Source organism: Lutra lutra, chromosome 10 (genome assembly GCF_902655055.1).
Source record: "Lutra lutra chromosome 10, mLutLut1.2, whole genome shotgun sequence".
Taxonomy (NCBI): Eukaryota; Metazoa; Chordata; class Mammalia; order Carnivora; family Mustelidae; genus Lutra; species Lutra lutra.
In genome coordinates, this window is record NC_062287.1 from 72,062,868 (window position 1) to 72,088,729 (window position 25,862).

A 25,862-nucleotide genomic window follows, 5' to 3' on the forward strand; every position below is an offset into this window, starting at 1 on the left:
AGGATTCCAATTTTTCCTTACTCGTGTTTAGTTTATTTTTTGAAGGAATAGTTTGCTATGGATTAATACCCTTTTCTTAGACAATCCAAGAAGTGAGCCAGAACAAGCAGCAGCAGCAAGTGGTAAAGACACCAAATTGAAAAATTTGAATTTATGGTTACTGGCTAGTATTGCCAGCCTCCTTATTAAGACAAAAGCGAAGCAAAACCAATAAAATTTTTCATTTAATTTTAGGTATTTAGATTTTCCCCCAACATTACCTGTAGAGTTATGTAGGAAAAAAAAACCTACATTTCATGTTTATAGATGTCTACAGTTTTCCATGCAGAACTTTTAGTTTACATTTTAATTGGCATTAGTCCTATTCTGATGAATGCCACATACCAGCTTGGTTGTTAGCCAGCTCTTGACAAGTGTATTTTTCCCTAAAAGCTTACCCTTCTATTTAATTTCGGAGCTGTGCATGCCTGTAAACAAATTTGGTTGTGTTTATAATTTATTGCAAGCAATAGGTTTGACTTTTGCTGTGCAAATTTCCTTATCTCTTTTTGCTTTATTCTTAGTAATAAGTGTATTTTCCAAGATTTCCAGGACTGTGAATATAGATCTTGTCATTAAGATGTTAAAATATTTTATTTTACAATTCTTGTGTTTTGCTGCTCCATGAAATTTAAAAAGGGTAATGATTTATATCCACATGATTTTAAAGCTATGACTTGTCTCAGTGCTTTAAAAGTGAGAGAGAAGAAATAAGATTCCATCTAGTTCTCTTTGCTTTCTCCCATGAATCATTGTATCAAAATGTTATTTTTTGTTCAATTTTAGTCCACCTGAAATGTAGATTTTTAGTGATATGAAAATATGTGTCATTTAACTAAATCCCTACCCTCATTTTAGAGTCCTTGTGTATAGAGTATGAAACCCATGTACCTTCTGTGCCATATTCTGTATTTGTCTTATAAGATGTTATTTTACCTATTTTACTGTTCACTATTACCCTTCAGTGGTTAAAGTGATTTGAGTTTGTTTTACTTTTGAATTTTACCCTTTCTGCTCTTGGTATAGCAATACCAAGATAGATATTTAAAGGTAAATATTTAAAGGTAAATATTTCCTTATTAGTGTAGTGATGTCTTAGAGATTTTTTTCCTTTTCTAAAACATTTGCCATGCCTCTTAGTGTTTAAACATTTTTGTGGTAGTATCGAAGCATTTTTGTCAAACACAACAATTTAAAACTCCTGTCATCATCATCTTTTTTTTTTTTTAAATTTTATTTATTTTTTTGACAGAGAGACAGCCAGAGAAGGAACACAAGCAGGGGGAGTGGGAGAGGGAGAAGCAGGCTTCCTGCTGAGCAAGGATCCCAGGACTGGGGTCATGACCTGAGCCAAAGGCAGATGCTTAATAACTGAGCCACCCAGGAGCCCCTCATCTTCTTATTCTATAGTATTGAGCAATGGATGTTTGTATTTTAATTTTTTTTTTCTGATTAACTCTCAGTTCTAATCCTACATACATTTCTTGTTTCCTTTGGTGTATGTATTTTCACTCTCTTTAATATTTACAGCATGTTTCATTGAGATTCATGATTGATACTGTGGAAAAGAAAAACCATACTTGCAGAAAGGCAGAGCTATTTAGGCAAGCAGGCAGTCATTTCTAGAGGGGTTTTCTAGAGCTATTTGGGCAAGCTGCAGTCATTCCTGGAGGGGTTCCCAAGTAATGGAGAGAGTAATTCTAATCCTAAACAAAATTTCTAACTAATGAGTAGAGTTCCTGACTCCTCTTCCACAGAGTGAACCAGCTATAGAGCAGATGCATAGCATTCAGACCCTGACGAATGTCTGTTGTCCAATTCTTCTGCTTTTTTGTACCCTCCTTAAGTGATAATAATTTTTTAAAGTATTTTGTGCATTCCAGCAGACATTTTCTGTCTTGCAGTTGTTAATAAAAGGGGAGAAAAGTATTCTTTTTTTGTAATAGAAAGACCATGACATGAATTTTGCAATCTCTGATTAGAAGAGAAGTAGCATAATTTTTTGCCCAGATGACCTGAGGACTTTTTGTTTGTTTGTTTTTTGTTTTTAAGATTTATTAATTTATTTTAGGGGGAGAGGGGCGTAGGTAGAGAATCCCCAGGCAGACTCCCTGCTGAGCATGGAGCTGAGGTGGATCCTGCCGTCTTGAGACCACAACCCACTAGAACAGATCCGGAAAGCCAGAGTTGGATGCTCAACAGACTGAGCCCCCCAGCTGCCCTGATCTGAGCTTTGATTAAGCTTTGATTAAGTTCTTTTCTCTTTATGAACTCTCCCATTTTCCATTCTTGTACTGACTTTCCCGCAGCTGTGTTTCTAATGCATCTCCTGAGTCGATGGAGAAAGCTTTGAGTGATATAGAAAGTTATTAGCACCACTGCCATCAGCTTTTGGGGTATATTATCAGGCCTTTCTAACGAATTCTGCCCTTTTCTCAAAATCCCAAACTATTCATCTTTTCTCCAAGGGAGTCTGTTGTATTACCACTAATGTAGATGTAGAGGTGACTTTACTGAAACAGGATTAATTTATAAAAGATTTATGTGAAATACAGTAGAGGCTAAGAATTTTATTTTAAGGGTAATTTTCAGCCAGTTAATGCCCAGAGCAACTGTTTCATTCTTTTGGGATGGCTCTGGTGACTTCCAGATAGCTCTGTTTACACCTTTCCATCTAGTTTCAGGGCCTGAGAATGGAAGAGCTCTGGAGGGCCCAGTACTTTAGAAGAGGTGGAGGAAGGAGCCCCTTTTCAGTAAAGGTGTTTCTTTCTTTGAAGCTGTTAGTCCAGGATGTGTTAGCACACATGAAGGTTATAATAAGCCCTTGCAATTTTCAAAATGTCTGTGTACCAATTTTTATGCCTCTAATTGAAAGATCATATTTCAGGAGCAATATGTGTACATTTATATGAAAGCTTATGCCTAAAATAGGTGTGGAAGGAACCATTAGTTATTCTGTGTCTTCTGAAAAAAACTGTGTCCTGGAATTAAAGAGTGAAAAGAATTTTGCCTTTCGTTTCCATGAAGGAAACCAGTGCTGCAAAATCCGTATTTTATCAATATTTTTTATGTTTTAAAAAACGTTGAATAATGATGGTGTATACATCCTATTTTATTGCTAAATTTGGGGGATTGTGGAATTTTTTTCAATTTAAACATTGAATTAAAAATGTAACCTTTTCTAAATATATGGCCAAAAGTGTTCTGTTAATTTTAAAGTTTGGACAGAAATTTTATTAATCTGAAGTGTATTTAGACTTAATTCTTTTTGGTCTCTTCAGAAAATTGGGTCACTCAAAAAAAAAAAAACCCTACAGGGCGCCTGGGTGGCTCAGTGGGTTAAAGCCTCTGCCTTCGGCTCAGGTCATGATCCCAGGGTCCTGGGATCGAGCCCCACATCGGGCTCTCTGCTCGGCGGGGAGCCTGCTTCCCCCTCTCTCTCTGCCTGTCTCGCTGCCTACCTGTGATCTCTGTCAAATAAATAAATAAAATCTTTAAAAAAAAAAAAAACAAACCCTACAAATAAATAACTGGATTTTAATTTGATCAGGAAGACACAGAGACTTTATACAAGTTTGTTGTATTTATATTTGTTTTTTGATGTTACATTGTAAAAATTCTCCCGGTGCAATATTTGTCAGAAAATATTATTCTAGTCATCATTTGTATAGCTTTGTTTTTAATTATGCTAAAAGTAAAATCAGAAAAAAATAATGTAATATTTTGTGTAATTTTCTGGGGGAAAAAGACAAACTTGGCAATGTTGAAAGAATGGGTTGTTTGCAAAACACAGTTATAGAGTTGTACAATCTGAGGGCCTTAGAGATCATGTACCAAAGAAGGAATTCCTTTTCCAGCATTTCTGAGTACCCAACCCCTGCTTCCAGTTGTAGCATAGAAGTGGAAATCCTAGTGGCTTGCAGAGTGGTTTACTGGGCAAATACGGAGATTCACCAACTAACTTCCTTTGGGGGAAGTTAATGATGTAGTAATACCAGGAGAGGACTTCTCCTCAGGTTGACTCCCTCCAAGAGGTAGCAGTTGGATTATAGAATTCTATAGCTGGACTTAACCTTGTAGATCCCTTGTTAAAACTCTGGCTCAGAAACTGACCTTCTGAAGATCCCTCAGCAAGTTGGTATCTGTGTGGGTGGCCTGCCCACCTCCCAGTTCTATGCTCTTTCCCCTCTGCATGCTGTTCTGCAGGTATATGAGAGTGTAAACATTTGCTTGGTTACTGACAGTACCGCGAAGTCTTCATTCACACCCTGCCTGATCCTGTAATTCTTTTTTTTTTTTTTAAAGATTTTATTTACTTATTTGAGAGAGAGAGAGTGAGAGAGAGCATGAGCGAGGAGAAGGTCAGAGGGAGAAGCAGACTCCCCATGGAGCTGGGAGCCCGATGTGGGACTCGATCCCGGGACTCCGGGATCATGACCTGAGCCGAAGGCAGTCGTCCAACCAACTGAGCCACCCACGTCCCTGATCCTGTAATTCTTAAAACAGCCCTGCAGGGAAGACTTTACCATCTCCATTTTAGAGAAGTGGAAACTGAGGTAACTCACCCACTGTCCCACAGTCATTGGTGGCATAGCTGGAACTTGGGTCTTGAGTCCAGGTCTGTCTGTGATTTTCTATAGATTACATACATTGTCTTTAATGAGGCAAGGAAAAAATTAAGTAGGATCAATGAGAGTCCTGGAATGCAAGATGCTGGGGCAAGAGGTATGCATTTATTATAATAGTATGCACTGCCACTTGTGTTCTGAACTTTGTAGTTAAAACTCATTTAAGAGCTGTTCTGGAGATGGTAAAACATAATGATTACTGAGTGAACATTTTAGGTTTTGCTGAAGGAGGTCAGAAGCCACATTTTGGTTCATAAGGGAAATTAAGGGCTGCTTTTTGATGTTTGACTAAAGTGTTCTGGGGGTACAGAATGTGATTTTAACATTCCGAATGTAAATTTATTTTAAAGATATATATATGTGTGTGTGTCTCCATATATCCTTAAAGATATATACATATATATGCACATACATATATATATGCACACATACACACACACACACACACAGACTTTTTTGTGTGTTTTTGTCTTGTTTTTTAAAGATTTTATGTATTTGTCAGAGAGAAAGCACAAGCAGGGGAGGGGCAGGCAGGGGGAGAAGCAGGAAGAGGGAGAAACAGGCTCCCTACTGAGCAGGGAGCCCGATATGGGACTCTATCCTTGACCCCAGGATCAAGACCTGAGCCAAAGGAAGACATTTAACCAACTGAGCCACCCAGGCTTCTGTCTATCTACCTTATATGCATATATGTGTGTATATATATATATATATATATTTTTTTTTTTTTTTTTTTTTTTTTTTTTTTTTCCAGAGAGCTTGGCGTCCGCTCAGGATGAGGGGAGGGGCAGAGGGAGTCTGAGAATCTCAGACTCCCCGCTCAGCAGGGAACCTTGGGGGGCTAATCTCACCACCCTGAGATCGTGACCTAAGCCAAAATCAAGAATGGGAAGTTCAGCTGATTGAGTCACGTGCTGTACCCTGAGAGCAGAGACCCCCTCCGCGGCGCCCTCCGCGGCGCCCTCCCGCATTCCGTTCACCAGCAATGACCGCCATCCTCCGCCGCGCTTGGCTGGAGCGGCGCCTGGACGTAAACTGCTGACAGCTCCCAGCCTCAGTTTACAAAGTGACCTGGGCCCAAGACCCCAAGGCCTGCGCGGAGCTCCACTTTTGCCAGCCCCGGACGCTCCCCCACAACCAACCCCATCGCCCCACCTCCCAGTCGCCCCGCCCTTCCAGCGTCTGCCGGCGCTTAAAGCGCAGGGGTGCGGCCGGGTGTCCTGGTGTGAACCGGACTCATCCCGACTCACTTCTCCGACTATCACGGGGGACACGCAGGCCTGGAAGTCCGCTTCACCCCTCAGGTGAACGCCCTGGATCTCCCCACCGACTGTCGCTCGCCCGGGCCCGCGGGCGGTGGACATGGCGCCCTTGCGGCTGCTCCTACTCGGGCCAGCGTCCCTCCTTCTGGTCCTGTCGCGCTGGCCACTCAGCGCAGGTAAGCCCGCTGCGCGGGAGGAACGGGTGGTGGCGGGGGAGGGGTGATGGCTGCGCTCCTCTCCCGGGCCGCTGCAGCGGGGGTCCCACCTGAAGGCCGCGGCCGCCCTTTACTCATTCAATTTTTAGTGATGGCTGCTGGGCACCGAGGGGGCACCTGTAGGAGCCTGAGACTGGGTGCCTCCTCTGATTCGGAACCCAGAATTCTCTGTACTTTTCACAGCCGCTTTTTTGTCACTTTGGGGGCTGGCACGGAGAAGAAAAACTAGGTAAGGGTGGGTGGGTGGGGAGGAGTGGAAGTAAGGGAAGTACTTCCCGGATGCTCCTGAGGGGATATTTCACTTTACCGAATGAAGGGAGTATAGCACTTTACTGAAGGGAGCATTCGCCGAGAGTGTGAGGGAGTTTCACCCTCGTGGTGACGTTCAAACGTCCTCTTGTACTTTTTGGTGGTGGGGGGTGGGGGGGGCAATGATGGAGGTTTAATTATCGAACAGGAAACCAAAGGCAGAAGGGCATATGAAGAGATGTTTAAACTCACTACTAGTCATAGAATAGAAGTTAAAACCGTAAGATATCATTTGATATCAATGGGCGGGGCTGTGCCAGGTGGTGGTGGCTGGATGGGTGGGGATGTGGCATTTAGGAGACCCTGGCGTGTCCATCACTAGGGCTATGGATGAGCCAAAGGTGGATTTGCATATGAAGAGCTGGTCACTAACCTCAACCAATGGACTAGCTGTATACATATCAATGAGAGAGGGTTTGAAACAGTGCCAAGAGGAGAAGCATTAACATCTAACTTCATACTATTTTCATAAGTTTGAGAAACAAAACAAGGCAGTTTTTTTGTTGTTGTTTTTTTAAAGGAAGACCCTATTGAAGGAGGTTTTTTGTTTTGTTTTGTTTTGTTTTTAAGATTTTAGGGGCACCTGGGTGGCTCAGTCGGGTAAGTGCCTGCCTTCCACTCAGGTCATGATCCCAGGGTCCTGGGATCAAGCTCTGTGGTGGGCTCCTTGCTCCACAGGGACCCTGCTTCTCCCTCTGCCTGCTGTTCCCCCTACTTGTGCTCACACACTCTCTCTCCCTCTCTTTCTCTGTCAAATAAATAAAATTTTTTAAAGATTTTGTTTATTTGTCAGAGAGAGAGAGCACAAGCAGGGCAAGTGGGAGGCAGAGGGAGAAGCAGGCTCCCCACTGACCAAGAAGACTGGTCTGGGACTCATCCCAGGATCCTGGCTGGGGTCATGACCTGAGCCACCCAGATGTCCCACAAAACAAGGCAGTTGTAAAGAGAACAAAAACATGAAGGATTAAACATCTTGGAATGGTTGCCTGTTGGGGTGGGGAGGAGATGGAAATGAAAAAGAATAAATAGTATTTCTATACACTTGTAATGAACAATCCAGAAATAAAATTAGAAAACAATTCTATTTATGAGGACATCAGAAAGAATAAAATACTTAGGTATAAGTTTAACAAAAGAAGCATAACATTTTTATTCTGAAAACTACAAAGCTTTTTTTTTTAGTTTTATAGTTCATTTAATGGCAACTGGTAATCATCAAATTAGCAATGGCTATCTTTAAAATTACTACACTAACTTTGCTGTCATTTCTCAAAGATCATCAGATACCCAGAGTCACAGACATTTCCACAAGATACATCATTAATCAGACTCAGTCTGTCACCAGCTTTGATAAAAGCAGGCCTAGGGAAAGAACTAAGTCTGGGGACACATGCATGATCTTAATATAGCAAATGCTTAGCTTGCTCTGATTATTACAAAATCAGGACAGTGAGAATATTCGAGGTTGAAGATAATTTAAGAGGATCTAAATAAGTGAAATGGAAAAACATCCTGTCTTAAATCTTTTCAGGTGACCCTAACAAAAACCTTAGACTGAGTGGCTTAAACAACAGAGATTTATTTCTCACAGTTCTGGAGGCTGGGAAGTTCAAGATCTAGGTGCTGACTGATTGGTTCCTGGAGAGGGGCCTCTTTTCTGGCTTCTGGAGGAATACCTTCTTACTGTGTCCTCTGGTGCTGAGAAAGAGATCTATCATGTCTCTAAAAAGGACACTAATCCCATTCATGAGGGCTCGACCCTCATGATCTAATTACCTCCCAAAGGCTCTATCTCCAAATGTTGCACTGGACATTAGGCCTCAACATAGGAATTTTGGAGAGACACAAACATTCAGTCCATACAGTATCCTAAAAACAGATTCATGGATTAGAAGACAACACTGTTAAGATGACAGTACTCCCCAAATTGATTTAAAGATTCAGTGCGCTTCCTAATAGAATCTCAGTAGACTTCTTTGTAGAAATTGATAAACTAATAATTCTAAAATTCCTATGAAATTGTAAGGGATACAGAATAATGAAAACAAACTTGAAAAAAGAGGAATAAAGTTGAAGGATCTTATGTAGATTAATGTGGGGCTATGAACTAAGGAGCCTCTCTGAGACACCCCCTCCCCCACAAAAGAAGGAATTTGTTTCCAATTACGTTTGAGAGTACCACACCTATGTTTTTTCAAAGGTCTCCCATAACCAAATTCTCTTATTGTGACAGGTTTTCTGCAAATGGAAATGGCAAAGAAGACTCAGACAGTGTTCCTGAATGACAATGTCACTATCGTCTGCGAAGTCCAGAGTGACCGTCCCCTGAACCTCACGCTTATGGGTGTCACCTGGTTGAGGAAGCATCATATGTCAACAACAGAAGTTACAGTGTTTCAGTATTTTGGAGGCAACCAAATGATAACGCGACCTGGAGCCTCTGTGTCTCTATCAAAGCTGGAAAGAGGGGATGCCTCCCTGCGGCTGCCAGACATCCAGCTGGAGGAAGCAGGAGAGTACCAATGTGAGGTGGTGATGACCCCTAACAAAGTAGTGGGAACCACCCAGCTGGAGATTGTGGGTGAGTGCCTGGAGGCAGGGCCCTGAGGTTGCCATGGTGCTGAGGCTTGAGGTGGATCTGTGGGCCAAACGGAGCAGAGGCTTGGAGCATGGACCAGTGAGTCAGACAGATATGGGTTTGAGTCCTGGGATTCCATGGACAGCTGGACAACTTTGGGCAAGTTCTTAATCACATAGAACCTCCTTCTGGGGGCGCCTGGGTGGCTCAGTGGATTAAGCCGCTGCCTTCGGCTCGGGTCATGATCCCAGGTCCTGGGTTCGAGCCCCGCATCGGGCTTTCTGCTCGGCGGGGAGCCTGCTTCCTCCTCTCTCTCTGCCTGCCTCTCTGCTTACTTGTGATTTCTCTCTGTCAAATAAATAAATAAAATCTTTAAAAAAAAAAAAAAAAAAAAAAAAAAAGAACCTCCTTCTGAACAAATGTAATAATACCTACCTAGGAGATTTATTGTGGGGAAGAGTCTATGAAAAATGCAGGTAGCAGAGCATAGTGCTTGGCCCATTGTAAGTGCCCAGTGAATGATAGCTATATTAATTATAATTCACTTAGTCTGTGGACAGTGCGTGTTCACTGAAGAGGTGTCTCTGAAAGGTAGCTGGGAAAGGAGAGAGATGCTGGAGTTTGGTTCCATAGATCTGAATCCTGTTTTAGCTTTGCTACTTCCGTACTGGGTGATCGGGCCAGCCATTTAACATTTTGGGGTCTGAATTTTCCCCTGTACAAAATGGGTTGATAAATCATACCTGTCTCAGAACTTAGGATTCCATTAAGTAATGTATGAATAAATACATTACAAATACAATGCCCAGTTGGGTACTGTTGTGAGGTCCGTACCCAGTGAAGACTTGCAGCAACAGCAACACTATCCTTTGAACACCCCTTTGAGCTTTACTTTATTATGATGGGTCTGATAATATATAGATGAGCTTTGAGGCGCATATTCATGTGCTAGAGTTGCCGTAACAAAATTAAGCCACTGGGTGGCTTAAATAACAGAAATTTATTTTCTCACAATTCTGCAGTCTAGCAGTCTGAGATCAGGGTATCAGTAGGGTTGTTTTCTCCCCCGAAGCCTTTTTGCTTGGCTTGTAGATAGGCATCTTCTCCCCGTGTCTTCACATATTCTTTCCTCTGTGCACGTGTGTCCTACTCTTCTTCTTATAAGGAGACCAGTCCTATTAGATTAAGGCCCAAGCTAATGTCCCCATTTTAACCTTAATTACCTTAAAAAAGACCCTATTTCCAAATTTAGTCACATTCTGAGGGACAGCGGTTAGGAGTTCAGTATATGAATTTTAAGAAGCCACATTCAGCCTATAAAAAAGGGACAGTGTCTATGAGCCCCCCAATATTGTACTTAGGACTTTTAATATTTTATACATATTAATGTGGGTGATGGGGGTGTTGAATTAGGATTAATTTCCTCTGCAGCTGACAGAAAGTTTAAGATTAAAGTATTTTATTTTGTTAGATTTATTTATTTATTTGAGAGAAAACACATGTGTGCATGGAGTGGGAGGAGGGGCAGAGGGAGAGGGAGAGAGAGAGTGTCAAGCAGACTCCCTGCTTAATGTGGAGCCTGACATGGGGCTTGAACTCAAGACTTGAGATTGTGACCTGAGCTGAAATCTGGAGTGGGATGCTTAACCAACTGAGCCACACAGGCACCCCAAAATAAAAGTATTTTTAAAAAATTAACAGACTTTAGGGGCACCTGGATGGCTCAGTGGGTTAAGCCTCTGCCTTCGGCTCACGTCACAATCCCAGGGTCCTGGGATGGAGCCCAGAATTGGGGTCACTGCTCAGCAGGGAGCCGGCTTCCCCCACCCCCACCCCTGCCTGCCTCTCTGCCTACTTGTGATCTCTGTCTGTCAAATAAATAAATCTTAAAAAAAAAATTAACAGACTTTAGATTTTAAGAATAGTTTTATTTATTTTTTCTTTTTAAAATTTTATTTATTTATTTGTCAGAGAGACAGAGCATAAGCAAGGGGAGTGGCAGGCAGAGGGAGAAGCAGGCTCCCCACTGAGCAAGGAGCCCAATGCGGGACTCAGTTCCAGAACATTGGGATCATGACCTGATCCAAAGGCAGATGCTTAACTGACTGAACCACCCAGGCATCCCAGAATAGTTTTAGATTTACAGAAAAATTATAAAGACAGTACAGATTTTTCATATTACTCCCATTTCTGACCTAACTTCCCTTATTATTAACATCTTGCATTAGTATGGTATATTTGTTATAAATAATGAACCAGTATTGATAATTATTATTAATTACAGTTCATAATTTATTCAGATTTCCTTAGTTTTTAATCTAGTGTCCTTTTTCTATTCCAAAATCCCATCCAGAATACTACATTGCATTTAGTTTTCATGTGTCCTTAGGCTCCTCTTGACTGACAATTTCTCAGACTTTTCTTGTTTTTGACAACGTTGACCTTCTGAGGAGTAGTGGTCAGGTATATCATCGGATGTCACTCTATTGGCATTTCTCTGCTGTTATTCATAATTCACAGGAGTTATGGTTTTGGAAGAGGAAGATCATAGAGGTAAAGTGCCATTTTCATCCCGTCCCATCTAATTGAACGATTTATGATTCTTGGTGTTGACCTTAAATCATTTAGCTTAAGTAGTATTTGCCTGGTTTCTCTACCATAAAGGTACTCTTCTCCCCTTCCTTGTCCTGCTATACTCTTTGAAAGGAAGTCACTCTGTGCAGCCCACTCTACTCTAGCCCTTTAGAATAGAGTAGCTACATAATTTATTTGGAATTCTTCTGCACAAGAGATTTGTCTTCTCTCCCCCACTTATTAATCTATTTGATCATTTATTTAAATTCAGGATGGACTCAGGATAATAATTTTATACTGTGGGTTATAATTTAACACTATTTATTTTATTGCTCAAATTCTTCCAGCTTTGGCCATTGGGAGTATTCTCAGTTGACTCTGTGTCTTTTTGACACACCCTTATCATTGTGGGGTTTTTGTTTTGCTTTAGGCACTTCCTTACTTTCTGGCACTACAAGATGCTCCATAGTTTTGCTTTTTCTAGAATGTGATATAATTGGAATTGGAATCATCCAATATGTAGCCTTTTCAGACTGGCTTCCTTCACTTAGTAATAGACATTTAAGGTCCCTTTGTGTCCCTGAGTAACTGGGTAGCTCAGTTAGTTAAGTGTCTGACTCTTGATTTCAGCTCAGGTCATAATCTCAGGGTCCTGAGACTGAGCCCTGCATCAGGCCCTACATTCAGCAAGGATTCTGCTTGAGATTCTCTCTCCCCCTCTCCCTCTGCCCCTACCCTCCACTCGAATGTTCTCTCTCTCTCTCTCTCTCAAAATAAATAAATAAACCTTAAACAAAAAGATACCTCTGTGTCTCTTTTTTTTTGGTGGCTTGACAGCCACCAAAAAAGTCTGCATCACTGTTGTAACATCAGTGTTACTACATCACTGAGTAACATTCCATTGTATAGATATACCTAGTTCATTTATCCATTCACCTATGGAGAAACATCTTGATTGCTTCCAATTTTTAGCAATATGGAATAAAGCTGCCATAAACATTCAGGTGTAGGTTTTGTGTGGACATTATTTTTCCTCTTAATTGGGTAAATACCTAGGAGTGTGATTGCTGGATCATATGTTAAGACTGTGTATAACTTGTAAGAAGCTGCCAGTTCTTCCAGAGTGACTCTGTCATTTTGCATTCCTACCACCAATGAAGGAAAGTTCCGTAGTTCTGTATCCTTGTCAACATTTGGTATTGTTAATTTTTTATATTTTAGCCATTCTTTTTTTTTTTAAGATTTTATTTATTCATATGAGAGAGAGAGAGAGAGAGAGTATGAATGGGGGAGAAGCAGACTCCCTGCTGAGCTGGGAGCCTGATATGGGACTCGATTCCAGGACTCCAGGATTATGACCTGAGCTAAAGGAAGTTGCTCAACCAACTGAGCCACCCAGGCGCCCCTCTTTTTTTTTTTTTTTTAAGATTTTTATTTATTTATTTGACAGAGAAAGAGAGAACACAAGTAGGCAGAGAGGCAAGCAGAGAGAGAGGGGGAAGCAGGCTCCCCACCGAGCAGAGAGCCCGATGCAGGGCTCCATCCCAGGACCCTGAAATCATGACCTGAGCGAAGGCAGAGGCTTAAACCACTGAGCCACCCAGGTGCCCCTATATTTTAACCATTCTAATAGGTGTGTAGTGATATCTCATCTGTTGTTTTGATTTGCAATTCCCTAGTGACATAGGCTGTTGAGGATCTTTCCATTTGCTTTTTTTTGTTATCTGTGTGTCTTCTTTTGAAAGATAATTTGTTTAGATCATTTGTCCATTTTTCAGTTGGGTTCTTTGTTTTCTTGTTGTTGAGTTTTCAGAGTCTAATGTATATTTTATCTTATTTTTTTGAGTCCTCTGTATGTTTTATTTTTTTTTTATTTTTTTTTAAAGATTTTATTTATTTATTTGTCAGAGAGAGAGAGGGAGAGAGAGCGAGCACAGGCAGACAGAATGGCAGGCAGAGGCAGAGGGAGAAGCAGGCTCCCCGCCGAGCAAGGAGCCCGATGCGGGACTCGATCCCAGGATGCCGGGATCATGACCCGAGCCGAAGGCAGCTGCTTAACCAACTGAGCCACCCAGGCGTCCCCTCTGTATGTTTTAGATACAAGTTATTTATCAGATATGAGTTTTGCAAATATTTCTTCCCAGTCTATGGCCTGTGTTTTCATTTTCTTAACAGTATATTTTGGAGAGCAGAAGTTCTAAATTTCAATAAAGTCCAACTCACCAATTTTTTCTATCATGGAGCCTGATTTTGGCATTGTATCTAAAAGCTCATCATGAGGGGCAGCTGGGTGTCTCAGTCAGTTTAGCATCTGATTCTTAATCTCCATCTCCTCTCAGGTCTTGATCTCAGAGTTCAAGCCCCATGTTGGGCTCCATGCTGGATATGGAACCTATTTAAAATAAAAACATAAATAAACAAATAAATAAATAAATAAAAGTTCATCATGTTTAGGTCTATGATCTATTTTGAGTCAGTTTTTGTGAAAAGTGTAAGTTGTATGTCTAGATGCTGTGTTCAAACTTTATGTATATGGATGTCCAATTGTCCAGCATATTTGTTGAAAATTGCCTTATCTGCAATGAATTGCCTTTGCTCCTTTTTCAAAGATCGGTTGAATACATTTGTGTGGGTCAGTTTCTGGGCTCTCTATTCTGTTCCATTGGTCTATTCGTCTTTTACCACATTGTCTTGACATTGTAGCTTTATAGTAAGTCCTTAAGTCAGGTTGCATCAGTCCTCCAATTTTGTTGTTCTTAACTATTGCGTTAGCTGTTCTAGGTCTTTTTTGCCTGTGTACATAAACTTGAGTTAGTTCGTCAATATCCACAAAACACTTTCTGGGCTTATGATTTCGTTGAATCTGTAGGTCAAGGTGGGAAGAATTGACATCTTAACAATACTGATTCTTCTTATCCATGAACAGAGACGATCTCTTCATTTATTTAGATCTTTGATTTCATTAACTGGAGTTTTGTAGCTTTCTTCGTATAGATTCTGTGCCTATTTTGTTAGATTTAAATGTAAGTATTTCCTTTTTTGTGGGGGAGTGGGGGCACTAATGTAAATAGTATTGGGTTTTTAATTTGAAGTTCTAATTATTTATTGCTGGTCTATTAGAAAGCAATTGACTTTTATATATTATCCTTGTGTCCTTGTAGCCTGTTGTAATCACTTACTAGTTATAGCGTTTAAATTTTTTTTTTTGGTCAAGTCTTTGGGAGTTTTCTATATAGATCATGTGTCCAAGAACAAAGACAGTTTCATTTTTCCTTCTTAACCTGTGTATATTTTATTTCCTTTTCTTGTCCTATTTTACTAGCTAGGATTTCCACATGATACTGAATAGGCTTGGTTAGAGGAGATATCCTTGCTTTGGTCCTGTCTTTAGTTTCTCACCATTAAGTACAATGTTAGCTGTAGGTTTTCTGTAGATGCTCTTTTTCAAGTTGAGAAAATTCCCCTTATTCCTATTTTGCTGAGAGTTTTTAACATGAGTGTGTGTTGGATTTTGCCAGTTGCTTTTTCCACGTAATTGGTATGCTCATATAACTTTTCTTCTGTAGTCCGTTGATGTCATGGATTATATTAATGGACTTCTGAATGATGAACCAGTCTCGAATATCTGGATTAAGTCCCTTTCAGTTGTTGTGTATAATTATTTTTATACATTGTTAGATTCAATTTGGTAATATTTTGTTGAGGATTTTTGCATTCAGTGTAATGAGAGATATTGGTCTGTAGTTTTCCTTTTTTGTAATACCTTTATATCTGATTTTGGTATTAGTGTATTACTGGGGTCATAGAATGAGTTGGGCTGTGTTCCGTCTGCCTCTAGTTGCTAGATGAAATTGTAAAAAATTGGTATCATAATTAACTTAAATGATAGAATTCACCATTGGAACCATCTGGGCCTGATGCTTTCTTTTTTTAAAGGTTATTAATTATTGATTCAGTTTCTTTAATAGATGCAGGTCTATTCAAATCATCTATTTTTTTCTTTCTTTATTGATTTATTCATGATAGAGAGAGGGGCAGAGGCAGAGAGAGAAGCAAGATCCCTGCTGATCAGGGAGCTCAATATGGAAGTGGATCCCGGAACCCCGGGATCGCCCCCTGAGCTGAAGGCAGACACTTAACCATCTGAGTGAGCCACCTAGGCGCCCCATCAATTTACCAATTTTTTCTTGTGTGAATCTCGGTAATTTGTGTCTTTCAAGGAATTGATCCATTATATTTAAGTTATCAAATATGTGAGTTCAATGTTCCTCGTACTATTTCTTTGTTATTCTTTTTTTCATAGTATCAGTAGTGATGCCTCTTTCATTTATGATATTAGTAATTTTTGTCTTCTCTCTTTTTTCCTTAATTTACCCAGAAGCTTATCAATTTTAGTAATCATTTCAAAGCACCAGTTTTTGGTTTCATTTATTTTCTCCATTGGTTTCAACTTCACTGATTTCTGCTCTAATTTTTGTTATTTCATTTCTTCTGCTTGTTTTAAGCTTAAATGGCTCTTCCTCATCTAGCTTCTGAAGGTGGAAGCTTATTAATTAAGATAGTTGACGTTTACATCTTTCCTCTTTAATAAAATTTATATTCAATGCTATACATTTCCTCTATTTCTCTTGTTGCATCCACAAATTTTCATGAGTGGTATTCTCATTTTAACTTCATTTAGTTCAAAATATTTTAAAATGTCTCTTGAGACTTTTTCTTTGACCCATATATTATTTAGACCAGAAGTGATTTATTCTCCAAGAAATTTGGAATTTTTCCAGCCATCCTTTTGCTTATCAATGTCTAGTTTAACTCTATTGTGGTCTGAGAACATATCCTGCCTGATTCCTATTCTTTAAAAACGTTAAAGATGTGTTCTATGAGCTAGAAGGCACTTCATCTTGGTGAATGTTCCATGTGAGCTTGGGAAGAATGTATATACTGCTGTTGGGTAGAGTATCCTGTTGATAATTTGATCCAGGTGATTGGTGGTAATGTTCCTTTCCACTATTTTCTTACTGCTCTTCTGCCTGCTGGTCTTTCCGTTGAGAAAAGATAAGTCTCAAAATCTCCAACTATAATTATGGATTTGTCTGTTTCTCCTTGTAGTTCTTTCAGGTTTTGCCTCATGTATTTTGACATTCTTTTTTTTTCTTTTTTTTTTTTTTTAAGATTTTATTTATTTGAGTGAGTGAGAGAGAACCAAGTGGAGGGGAGGGGAGGGGCAGAGAGAAACGGAGAAGCAGATGCCCTGCAGAGCAGATATTTGGGGTTTGATCCCTGGACCCTGGGATCATGACCTGAGCAGGAAGGCAGCCGCTCAACTGACTGAGTCACCCAGGTGCCCAGTTCCTGCCACAGCACCCCCCCTCCCCTGTCTCTGTCTTGATGTGTTTAGACCATTCATTTAAAGTGATTAGGTATATATGATGTGGTTTTGGAATATAGATGAGGTTCGATGGGTTGAGGTCTGGAGCCAGTGACCAAGAAAGAATTCTTGAGGTGTCTTTGGTGTAAAATGGTGGTTTATTAAAGCATGGGGACAGTACCTGTGGGCAGAAAGAGCTACTGCCTCAGGATTAGCAGTAATCCTGCTCACTGCCTCAGTGAGTAGCAGCTGATTATAAACCATGGGGTTGGGGGAGGTAAGGAAAAAGGGAGGTTTCAAGAAAGATCTTTAATCTGTTAAAGAAAATTCACAGTATACTAGAGGCCTTGCCATTGTCAAGTTAAGATGATTCTCCTTCTAGCACTCATTAACATGAAGATAGTTGGGAATTTGCCAGAGGAACATTATACTCTGCCCACTTCAGGTATCTCTCAATGGGCTGCAGATTATAAGGACATTTAGTTGTATCTACATTTCCTTCTGGAAGCTAGGTTATTGATAGAAATGCTTTGTTCTCAGGGAGCTTGGGTGGCTCAGTCAGTTAAGCATCTGCCTTTGACTCAGGTCATGATCTCAGGATCCTGGGACCGAGCCTAGCATGGGGCTCTCTGCTCAGGAGAGGTCTGCTTCTCCCTGTTCGTCTGCCTCTGTGCTCTCTCTCTCACTGTCTCTCAAATAAATAAATAAAACATTAAAAAAAAAAAAGGAAATGTTTTGCTCTTGTAGACCACAAGACATTTGTAAACTGCAGGAGACTCATGTCTTGCAGGATTGTGATTTCTATTTTGTTTTTCTTTCCCTTAGCTTTAGGACAGCCAGGAGTGCCTGAGGAATGTGACACATACCCCATGAGGGGAGGATTGTGGGGTGTCAGCTTCTGCTTTGTCCTCAGCTTGCTTTCTGTTCCTTCATCATACAGTTGGATTGTAAGGACCTATTTAACCAGAGGCTTCCATACAGGTTAAACAATAACCTTGTTGTTTAACCCTTAAACTGTCCCTGCTCCCCTTCCCCCAGTGGACTTACTTAAAAACAAGTCCCAGAAACCAGCCCCAGGTAACAAAGCCCAGATACAAGGGTGGGTCAGGCCAGGTGGGGGGCCGATCAGTGGGGGGGTTGCATACTGTCTCCCTAGCTACCAAGGAGTATGGGCCCCGCCCTTTGGGAGACTTTTGGGCGCCAATTCTAACCAAGGTGATTGGCTAGGTCAAATGTCTACACTAGGGTAAATTGTAATTCAGTTGGTCACCTAGCATCACTGTGCACCTTTCTCTGTGTATTACAATTTCATTGGCCACCTGTGCGTGGCCAGGCCCAACCGCATGGCTTTTGCCCTTAAAAGCTAGTCTGTGAAACAGAGAAAGTTCGCCCTCTCTTGTAAGAGGTGCGGCCCCGAACATTTGGTCTGATTCTTGATGCTTGGTGCGGAATAAAGCTTTGCTTGACCTTCACTTTATATCAGTCTCACTTCTTTAATCATGGACCCATTTTTGGGGGGGCCTATCAGGATTAGTATGTACCATTCTACTCGGTGTACTTGTTCTTTGCTTCTTTTCTTTTTGTCTCCCCCCTCCTTTTTTTTTATTAAAAAATATGTTTATTGATGATAAAACATATAATTTACTGCTGATACTTGATGTTACACACTTTAGGGTCTTTGAGATATGCAGGATCTTTGTCTGTACCTGGCATAAACTCCATTATCTGAGCTCTCTTCATTGCTTTTGTGATTTCTTTCTGCTTTCTCTCACAGACTTATGTGCCTTCCATAAATGCATCCAGTAAATGCAGAAATAAACTGGGACAAAAACTGTGCATTCTTATAATCTACACATTTTCCACACAAGATACATTTTTAAGAAGCTCCTTGTAAGGATTTCCCATCAGAACTGGCAGGTCCTCATTACTGGCAACCTGTTTTCTTTTTTTTTTTAAAGATTTTATTTATTTATTTGACAGAGAGAGATCACAAGTAGATGGAGAGGCAGGCAGAGAGAGAGAGAGAGGGAAGCAGGCTCCCTGCTGAGCAGAAAGCCCGATGCGGGCCTCGATCCCAGGACCCTGAGATCATGACCTGAGCCGAAGGCAGCGGCTTAACCCACTGAGCCACCCAGGCGCCCGCAACCTGTTTTCTTAAGAGTTTCCCTCTTTAAACAGAGTGTGCCTTGCAGCCCTCTCAGTTTTCATCTAATAATATCACCCGGAGCCCTGTTGCTGTGGTGACAATGGGTTGCAGAGGGGAAGCAGTCAATCTTACTATTAAATCTCAATCTTGAATTTGAGCTCCGAGCCCCTAGGCTGTGACCTTCAGAAGCTTTTGTAGGTGACACCGGAAGGCTAGAGCAGGCTCGAGTTGGCTGATCATCCTTTACCCAGGTCTTAGAAGGCTCTGGCAAAGTCTTTTCTCTTGAGCATCCTTTATGTGGTTAATGCACTGGGTATATTTTTAGTTACTTTTCCTCTCCCCTGAAAATAGGAGGGGATTTTTCTTGAATCTTCACTGTGAGAGCCAGTGTGGGTTTCCTGGCAGTAAAACGCATGAAAGTGTGGTGATCCCCGTGAGACTGGGCCCACAGCAATCAGTCCATCCTCATCCTTTAGCAGTTGGTGAGAGTCGCTGCTTAAGTGCCTCTACTGGTTTAGGGCTCTGGCATCTGCTCAAGGTGACACAGTCTTGGCTGTGATTCTCTCAGTCTGCCTGTCTCTAGTTTTTGGGGTGCCCTGTCACCTTCATTCTCTCATAGAGCTAAGAAAACTTGTTGGTTTATCATTTGTTCAGCTCAGCTCTTCTCTTGTTATGGCTTTCAGAGTCTTTACATTTCAGAAGGGAAACCAGAAGTCAACAATGGCTTTTCAAAAAGGTAGTTTATTGTCTTTTACAAAGTGTAGCTAACCCAAGGTAGCTATGGCAGTTCTGTGACTATAGGGGACATAGGATCCTTTTATCTTATTACTTTGCCATTCTCCACAGGTAGCTGCCAGCTTACGTTTGGAAGTGGCTTTTCCTTCTCTAGCCGTCAAGCACTATTCCAGCCATTCTGCAGGAAAGAGGAAGGGGGAGAGGAGAGTAGGGCACAGTCCTTTTCTTTAAGGCGTCCTTGTTATTTAAGGATACTTCCTGGAAGTTGCTATCATCATTTCTGACTACCTCTAAATGACGAGGCCCTAAGTTCACATGGCTATGCGGAGGTTGAGAGATGTAGCTTTAACTGGGGTATGTCATGGAAGAACGGAAATTGGTTGTTAGTAATCTCTACCACAGTGGTGTTCCAGGGCTTTTCTCAGATTGTCAAAGGTGTCTATGTATGATACAAAGTAGCTTAAGAAACTCTGCTCTATAAAATTGCTGTGAGAGTAGGGGACCACAGCATATCAGCTGACAGTGAAACCAACATATCCAGAATATTTAGCCTAAGCAGAATCCCATTCAGTATGCTCACCTTTCCTGAAGGCTTGCTTGTTGTGGGTCAGGCATTAGGCTGATAATAAACTAGTCCCTACTTGCCCTTGAAACATGACTTCTCTCTCTTGGCAGCTTACCCAGTCCCCAGCTTGTTTCCAGAGCAAGCCATGGTGAAAGAAAATGAAGAACAACTTATTTCGTGTATGGCAAGTGGGTTCTACCCCTTGAACATTACCATTACATGGAAAAAGTGGACCCAGAAGGATCCCCAGTATGTGGAGCTTTCTGAGGGCGTCTTCACTAATTATACCACCGACAATAAGAATGTCACTAGCTTCTTAAGGCTGAAGCCCTCTCTGGAAGACAGTATGACCATCTACCAGTGTGTGATATGGCATAAATCCTTGCCTACCTCCCAGAGGCTCAACTTCACCTTGACTGTGATCGGTAAGAAGCCTCCTGAACATTTCTCCTGCTCTTTACCTTGAGGTCAGATAACCTAAATTTTTGTTCCCAGGCAGTCTTGGGGAAGACAGGAGACAGTGGGAAAGATAGAAAGTTTGGTCTGGCATAACTTAGCCCCAGAGTCAGCTGTACAGATTAGGTCTTTAAGGCAGGGCAGATGGTCTGGTTGATGGAGAGTGGTGACAATAGTCCTTAGATGGAAACAGGGCTACTCTCAGTTCATGGCAATTTAAGTGATCTGGGTGGTCTATATGGCTTGGAGTGTGAAACTTGCTAGCAATAAGGAGGGAGGGGACAGGATCCTATCCAAGATAACAGTCTATCAGGGGCCAGGGACTCCACCCTGCCAGCAAGTCTTCTGCTCAGGCCCCAGATCACTGGTGGCTGGTAGAGGTGGCATCACAAACTGGTAAGGCTGGTAGAGGCTAAACCCATAGTTCTGTCTCTAAACCCATGGTTGTGCCCAAGATGGGGAGCCATAGTAGGATGGTCCTGCCGATGCCCAGGACTTTCCCCAGGGACATGGGATCCTTAGCTCAAGATCTACAGGTCACTACAGAATCCCTCCTGCTGGTGGGATGAGGTCCATGGAGCTCATATCTTGGCTTCCAAGGTCATGGGTATGGTCCTGGGTGGGTATGACCCTGCTGGTCTACTGCATCTGCCTGGAGCTAAGAGGGGTGAAGAAGGCAGGGTCTGACCAGGCTTCTGGGGGATGTAGTCTGGGTATCCAGGATGGTCCTAGAGGGAGAGAGGAATTGTTCTTAGAAGTAAGGGCTAAGAATGTGTGTAGGTGGTTGTGTGTGTGTGAAGAGATGTGTGAAGAGTATGTGTGGGGCATGGGGAGTATGAAATTGAAATATGCTTTGAGTGTATGGTATGAGGGGGTTTGTCTGGGTTATATGTATGTTTTAGTCCATTCAGACTGCTGTAACAATTTGCCATAGATTGGGTGGCTTAAAAACAACAGAACTTTATCTTTCACAGTTCCGGAGGCTGAAAGTTTGTGATCATTGTGCCAGCATGGTTGGGTGAGGACCCTCTTCTGGGCTGCAGACTTCTTATTGTATGCTCACATGGTAGAAGGAATGAGGGATCTCTTTGGGGCCTCTAGTATAAGGGCACTAAATACATTCACAAGGGCTCCATGCTCCTGACCTAAGCACCTCCCCCAACCCTGTCTCCTAATACCATCACATTGGGCACTAGAATTTCAGTGTATGAATTTTGAGGGACATGCATATTCAATGTACTGCAGCAAGATGGTGTAGTAGTTTGGAAGCTTTACACATCGCATTGCATGTGTGAGTGGTATGTGATGTTTGATATTCCAGCATCTTCTGGCAAGTGCTGAACATGCTGTTTGATGGTGAGGTATGTGTGATGGGAATGGAGGGTGCCAAGGAGGGTGACATGTGGCAGAGGATCTCAGGAACCAGGAAAATGACATACAACCACAAATCCTAGCAGTGGTTGTATGGCCTCTGGCTCTGGCCAGGAGGTTTTTTCCTTAATGTTATTTTCCTCTTTCTCTCTGCAGAATCTGAGAAGACAGCTTGTACTCTGAAATACGTTTTACTCTGTGTTGGAATAACCTTTGTAATTGTACTGATTTTATTTATTTTTTGGAAACAGGTAAGTGGTTCCAAAGTAAAGTTTAGCCCTATGTTTTGGAGTTGGCTTTGGGAGTTCAGAGATTATTGGCCGGGGACGCTGTCAAGGAGTTCTTAGGATTGATATGGGGGTATTCTAAGTGTGGTGAGTGTTTGTGGTGGGTGGCTTTCTCTTTCTTTCTTTTTGTTTTTTAAAGATTTTATTTATTGGAGAGAGAACACAAGCAGGTGGAGAAGCAGATTCCCTGCTGAGCAGAGAGCCCGATGCGGGGCTCAATCCCAGGACCCCGAGATCCTGACTCAAGCCAAAGGCAAATGTTTAACAGACTAAGCCACCCAAGTGCCCGGTGTGTGGCTTTTCCTTTTCTGATCTCCATGTGGTGGTTTATGACTCTGGGAAGATGCAGCATAAATCCCCTCTGTGTCTTCCTGATAGACCTGTTTCACTGTGTCTCAGACTTTTACCTTATCGGTTCAGACCAGGTTTTTGAACCATATATGGGCTGCTCTGCTGCTCTCACATGCAGACACTGTGGCTCAGATGTATGAAATCCTTCTGCCAGGTGCTCATATTTTGTCAATAGCTCAATGGGATAACTTATCAACAGATTTCATTGGTTTAACCAGGGATTTCTAACCCTCCCTAAGTGTTTCCAAACTAAAACACGTTTTCAAACATGTTTATCCCTCACTATTCTCCAAATAGCAAACAAAACAACTCAAACTGTAGAGGCCTGAGAGACGAGTGTAAGCATGTTGGTTAAAATTGTTCCACCTAGGGGCGCCTGGGTGGCTCAGTGGGTTAAGCCTCTGCCTTCGGCTCAGGTCATGATCTCAGGGTCCTGGGATCAAGCCCCGCATCGGGCTCTCTGCTCAGTGGAGAGCCTGCTTCCCCCTCTCTCTCTGCCTGCCTCTCTGCCTCCTTGTGATCTCTGTCAAATAAATAAATAAAATCTTAAAAAAAAAAATTGTTCTACCTAACAAACTGCCCTCAGTTATTTATTGACCTGCCAAGGCAGAACCTGTGCAGTAGCTAATACACCTCATTATAAATGCCTTAGGGAAAGGACAATAATCGGTTAATTAAGAAAAAAGGCTATTTATTTATTTAAAAGTTCACCAACCGATTCATGGGATTAATTCTTCTGATGGGACCTAGGGCAATGAGACAACTAGATAAAAGTGTTTTTCAAATGTTCTTGCGATACTTGTGAATGTTCTATTTCTTGCCTTCCCCTGGCTTCTGATAATCCAGCGGTTATCATGATAACCTCACATTTGGCAGTGATATTTTTTGAAAAAGAGACTCAAGCCGTTGTGATTAGCCTGGATTCTGTGGTGGTGTGCAGTCTTGGCTCTAAGCCTTCACCCTTACTCACACCCATGTCCTTTGCTAGGTAATTTTGTAGTGTCCTCCAGTGATGGGCTGCCCCTGAACTTGGGGCTCAACCCTGTGGCTTGCTTTGGTTCACAGAATGAGGCCAATGTGAAAGAGCGCCAGTTCTAAATCTAGGTCTCAAGAGAACTTGTGTGTTTCCACTAGCTTTCTTTGGTGCTTCTGATATTAATAAGAGGAGAATGCATCCAAGTTCTGTCTGTTGGGGGCCGAGTGACACCAGCACTAGTTGTGCTGGAGAGGCCAGTCTAGATCACATGATGGCCCACAACTCCCACTCAACAGAGCCAACTCACAGTGCATGAGAAATACATTTTTTTTTCTTTTTCAAAGCCACACTGTGTTTTAGGCTAGGTTTTACACAGCAAAATCTAACTGATTAACTGATCTAACTCAGGCAGTTGAGTTTTGACTAGAAAGTATGGTTGCTCTGGAAAAGTGCTGCTGAGACCCTTTAGAGAGAGAGCCTGCTCTGGAGCATACCCAGCCAGCATGCTCTAGCTGTGGCCTGTCAGGGACCTGCCTCAGTATTAGAGCCGAGGCCATGCTTTCCCTGGACAGCCCCAGAAAAGAGCTGAGAAATGCAGGTGTCTTTGTAGCTCCCCTGAGACTTTCTCAGACTTACACTGGAGTCTGGGGCTCTTGCTACCCTTCCTTCTTCCTCCCTTTACAGATATTACACCTGTATCGTGGTCTAAAGGCTTTGCCTGCATGCTCAGGTGCCCTCTCTCCTTTATCTTTTACAGGTGCCACACCGAAGATATCCCTTATTCTCCGTCTTGAAAGCCTGTTCTCAGGACACTCAAATTGACACAAGGACTGAAGAACTATAGTGAGGTGCTTTCATTATGATGTATTTGTGGCTTATTCCGATGGCGGAACCACTGGAAGAACATTGGAAATTCTTACACAGAAACAGCAGTAACAACAAGGTTTCTCAGTGAATGCATCTGTAACCGAAATTACTTTTCCCAATGCCTTAGGTAACTTGCTCAAGAACAGACTGTTCAAGCTGCTTTCTTGGTGGCCTCCTGCCAATCAGCTTATCCAAGAAAAAGAAAGCAGTGCTTTCCAAAGAAGACATACAGACGGCCAACAGACACATGAAAAGGTGCTCAATATCACCACTCATCAGGGAAATCAAAACCACAATTAGCTACTACTTCACACCTGTTAGAATGGCTTGTATCAAAAAGACAGGAAACAACAGGTGTTGGCAAGGATGTGGAGAAAAAGGAGCCCTAGTGCACTATATTGATTGGAATGTAAATTGCTGGTAGCTACTATGGAAAACAGAATGGAAGTTCCTCAAGAAATTAAAAATAGAACTACCATGTGATCCAGTAATTTGACTTTTGGGTATTTACCTGAAAAAAATGAAAACACTAACTCTAAAAGATATATACACCCCTATGTTCACTGAAGCATTATTTACAATAACCGAGATATGAAAACAAGTGTTACTGATGGATGAATGGATAAAGAAAATGTGAGATATATATATGTATATATATACATATATATATATATATAAAATGAAGTTTTATTCATCCATAAAAAAAGAATGAAACCTTGTCATTTGGACCAATACGGATGGAACTTGAAGGTATAATACTAAATTAAATAAGTCAGACAGAGAAAGACAAATACCATATGATCTCACATATGGCGAGATCAAAACAAAAACAAAAACCCAAGCTCACAGATAACAGAGAGCACAAGGATGGGTGCCAGGAGTGGAGTGGGGTGGATGAAATTGGTGAAGGTGGTCAAAAGGTGCAAACTTCTGGTCATAAATTGTGGGGATGTAATGTACACCATGGTGCCTATAGTTAATAGTACTGTAATGCATATTTGAAAGTTACTAAGAGTAAATCTTTAAAAAAGTTTGGAAAAACTTTTGAGAAGAAAATATTTTTATAACTATGTATAGTGACAGATGTTAACTAGACTTATCGTGGTGATATTTTGGAATATATACAACTACTGGA

The 25,862-nt window shown here is 41.6% G+C and overlaps 1 protein-coding gene and 1 non-coding gene across 3 annotated transcripts; one reads left to right on the plus strand and one right to left on the minus strand.

Annotated features, from left to right (window-relative positions):
* Window positions 1-5,505: 5,505 nt before the first annotated feature.
* On the plus strand, window positions 5,506-25,564 carry NCR3LG1 (natural killer cell cytotoxicity receptor 3 ligand 1). 2 transcript variants are annotated; one of them, XM_047690465.1, is made up of 6 exons: window positions 5,506-6,105; window positions 8,687-9,034; window positions 20,530-20,844; window positions 22,403-22,497; window positions 24,618-24,708; window positions 24,855-25,564. In XM_047690465.1, exons 1-5 carry the CDS (start codon window positions 6,030-6,032, stop codon window positions 24,702-24,704), a joined length of 921 nt encoding a protein of 306 aa, XP_047546421.1. In that variant the 5' UTR covers window positions 5,506-6,029; the 3' UTR covers window positions 24,705-24,708; window positions 24,855-25,564. The 2 variants fall into 2 exon arrangements, with proteins under 2 accessions (XP_047546421.1, XP_047546420.1); XM_047690464.1 differs by having other exon boundaries at window positions 5,508-6,105; window positions 24,618-25,564.
* On the minus strand, window positions 7,787-7,918 carry LOC125080274 (small nucleolar RNA SNORA72). The gene has a single exon (XR_007121297.1). It is a non-coding gene; the product is annotated as a small nucleolar RNA SNORA72 (small nucleolar RNA).
* Window positions 25,565-25,862: the final 298 nt, after the last annotated feature.

Coding starts and splice junctions, on each gene's coding strand:
- NCR3LG1 (XM_047690465.1), top strand. CDS start 6,030: ATGGCGCCCTTGCGGCTGCTCCTACTCGGGCCAGCGTCCCTCCTTCTG. Junction 20,845..22,402: donor CTTCACCTTGACTGTGATCG/GTAAGAAGCCTC, acceptor TTCTCTCTGCAG/AATCTGAGAAGACAGCTTGT. Junction 22,498..24,617: donor TATTTATTTTTTGGAAACAG/GTAAGTGGTTCC, acceptor TATCTTTTACAG/GTGCCACACCGAAGATATCC.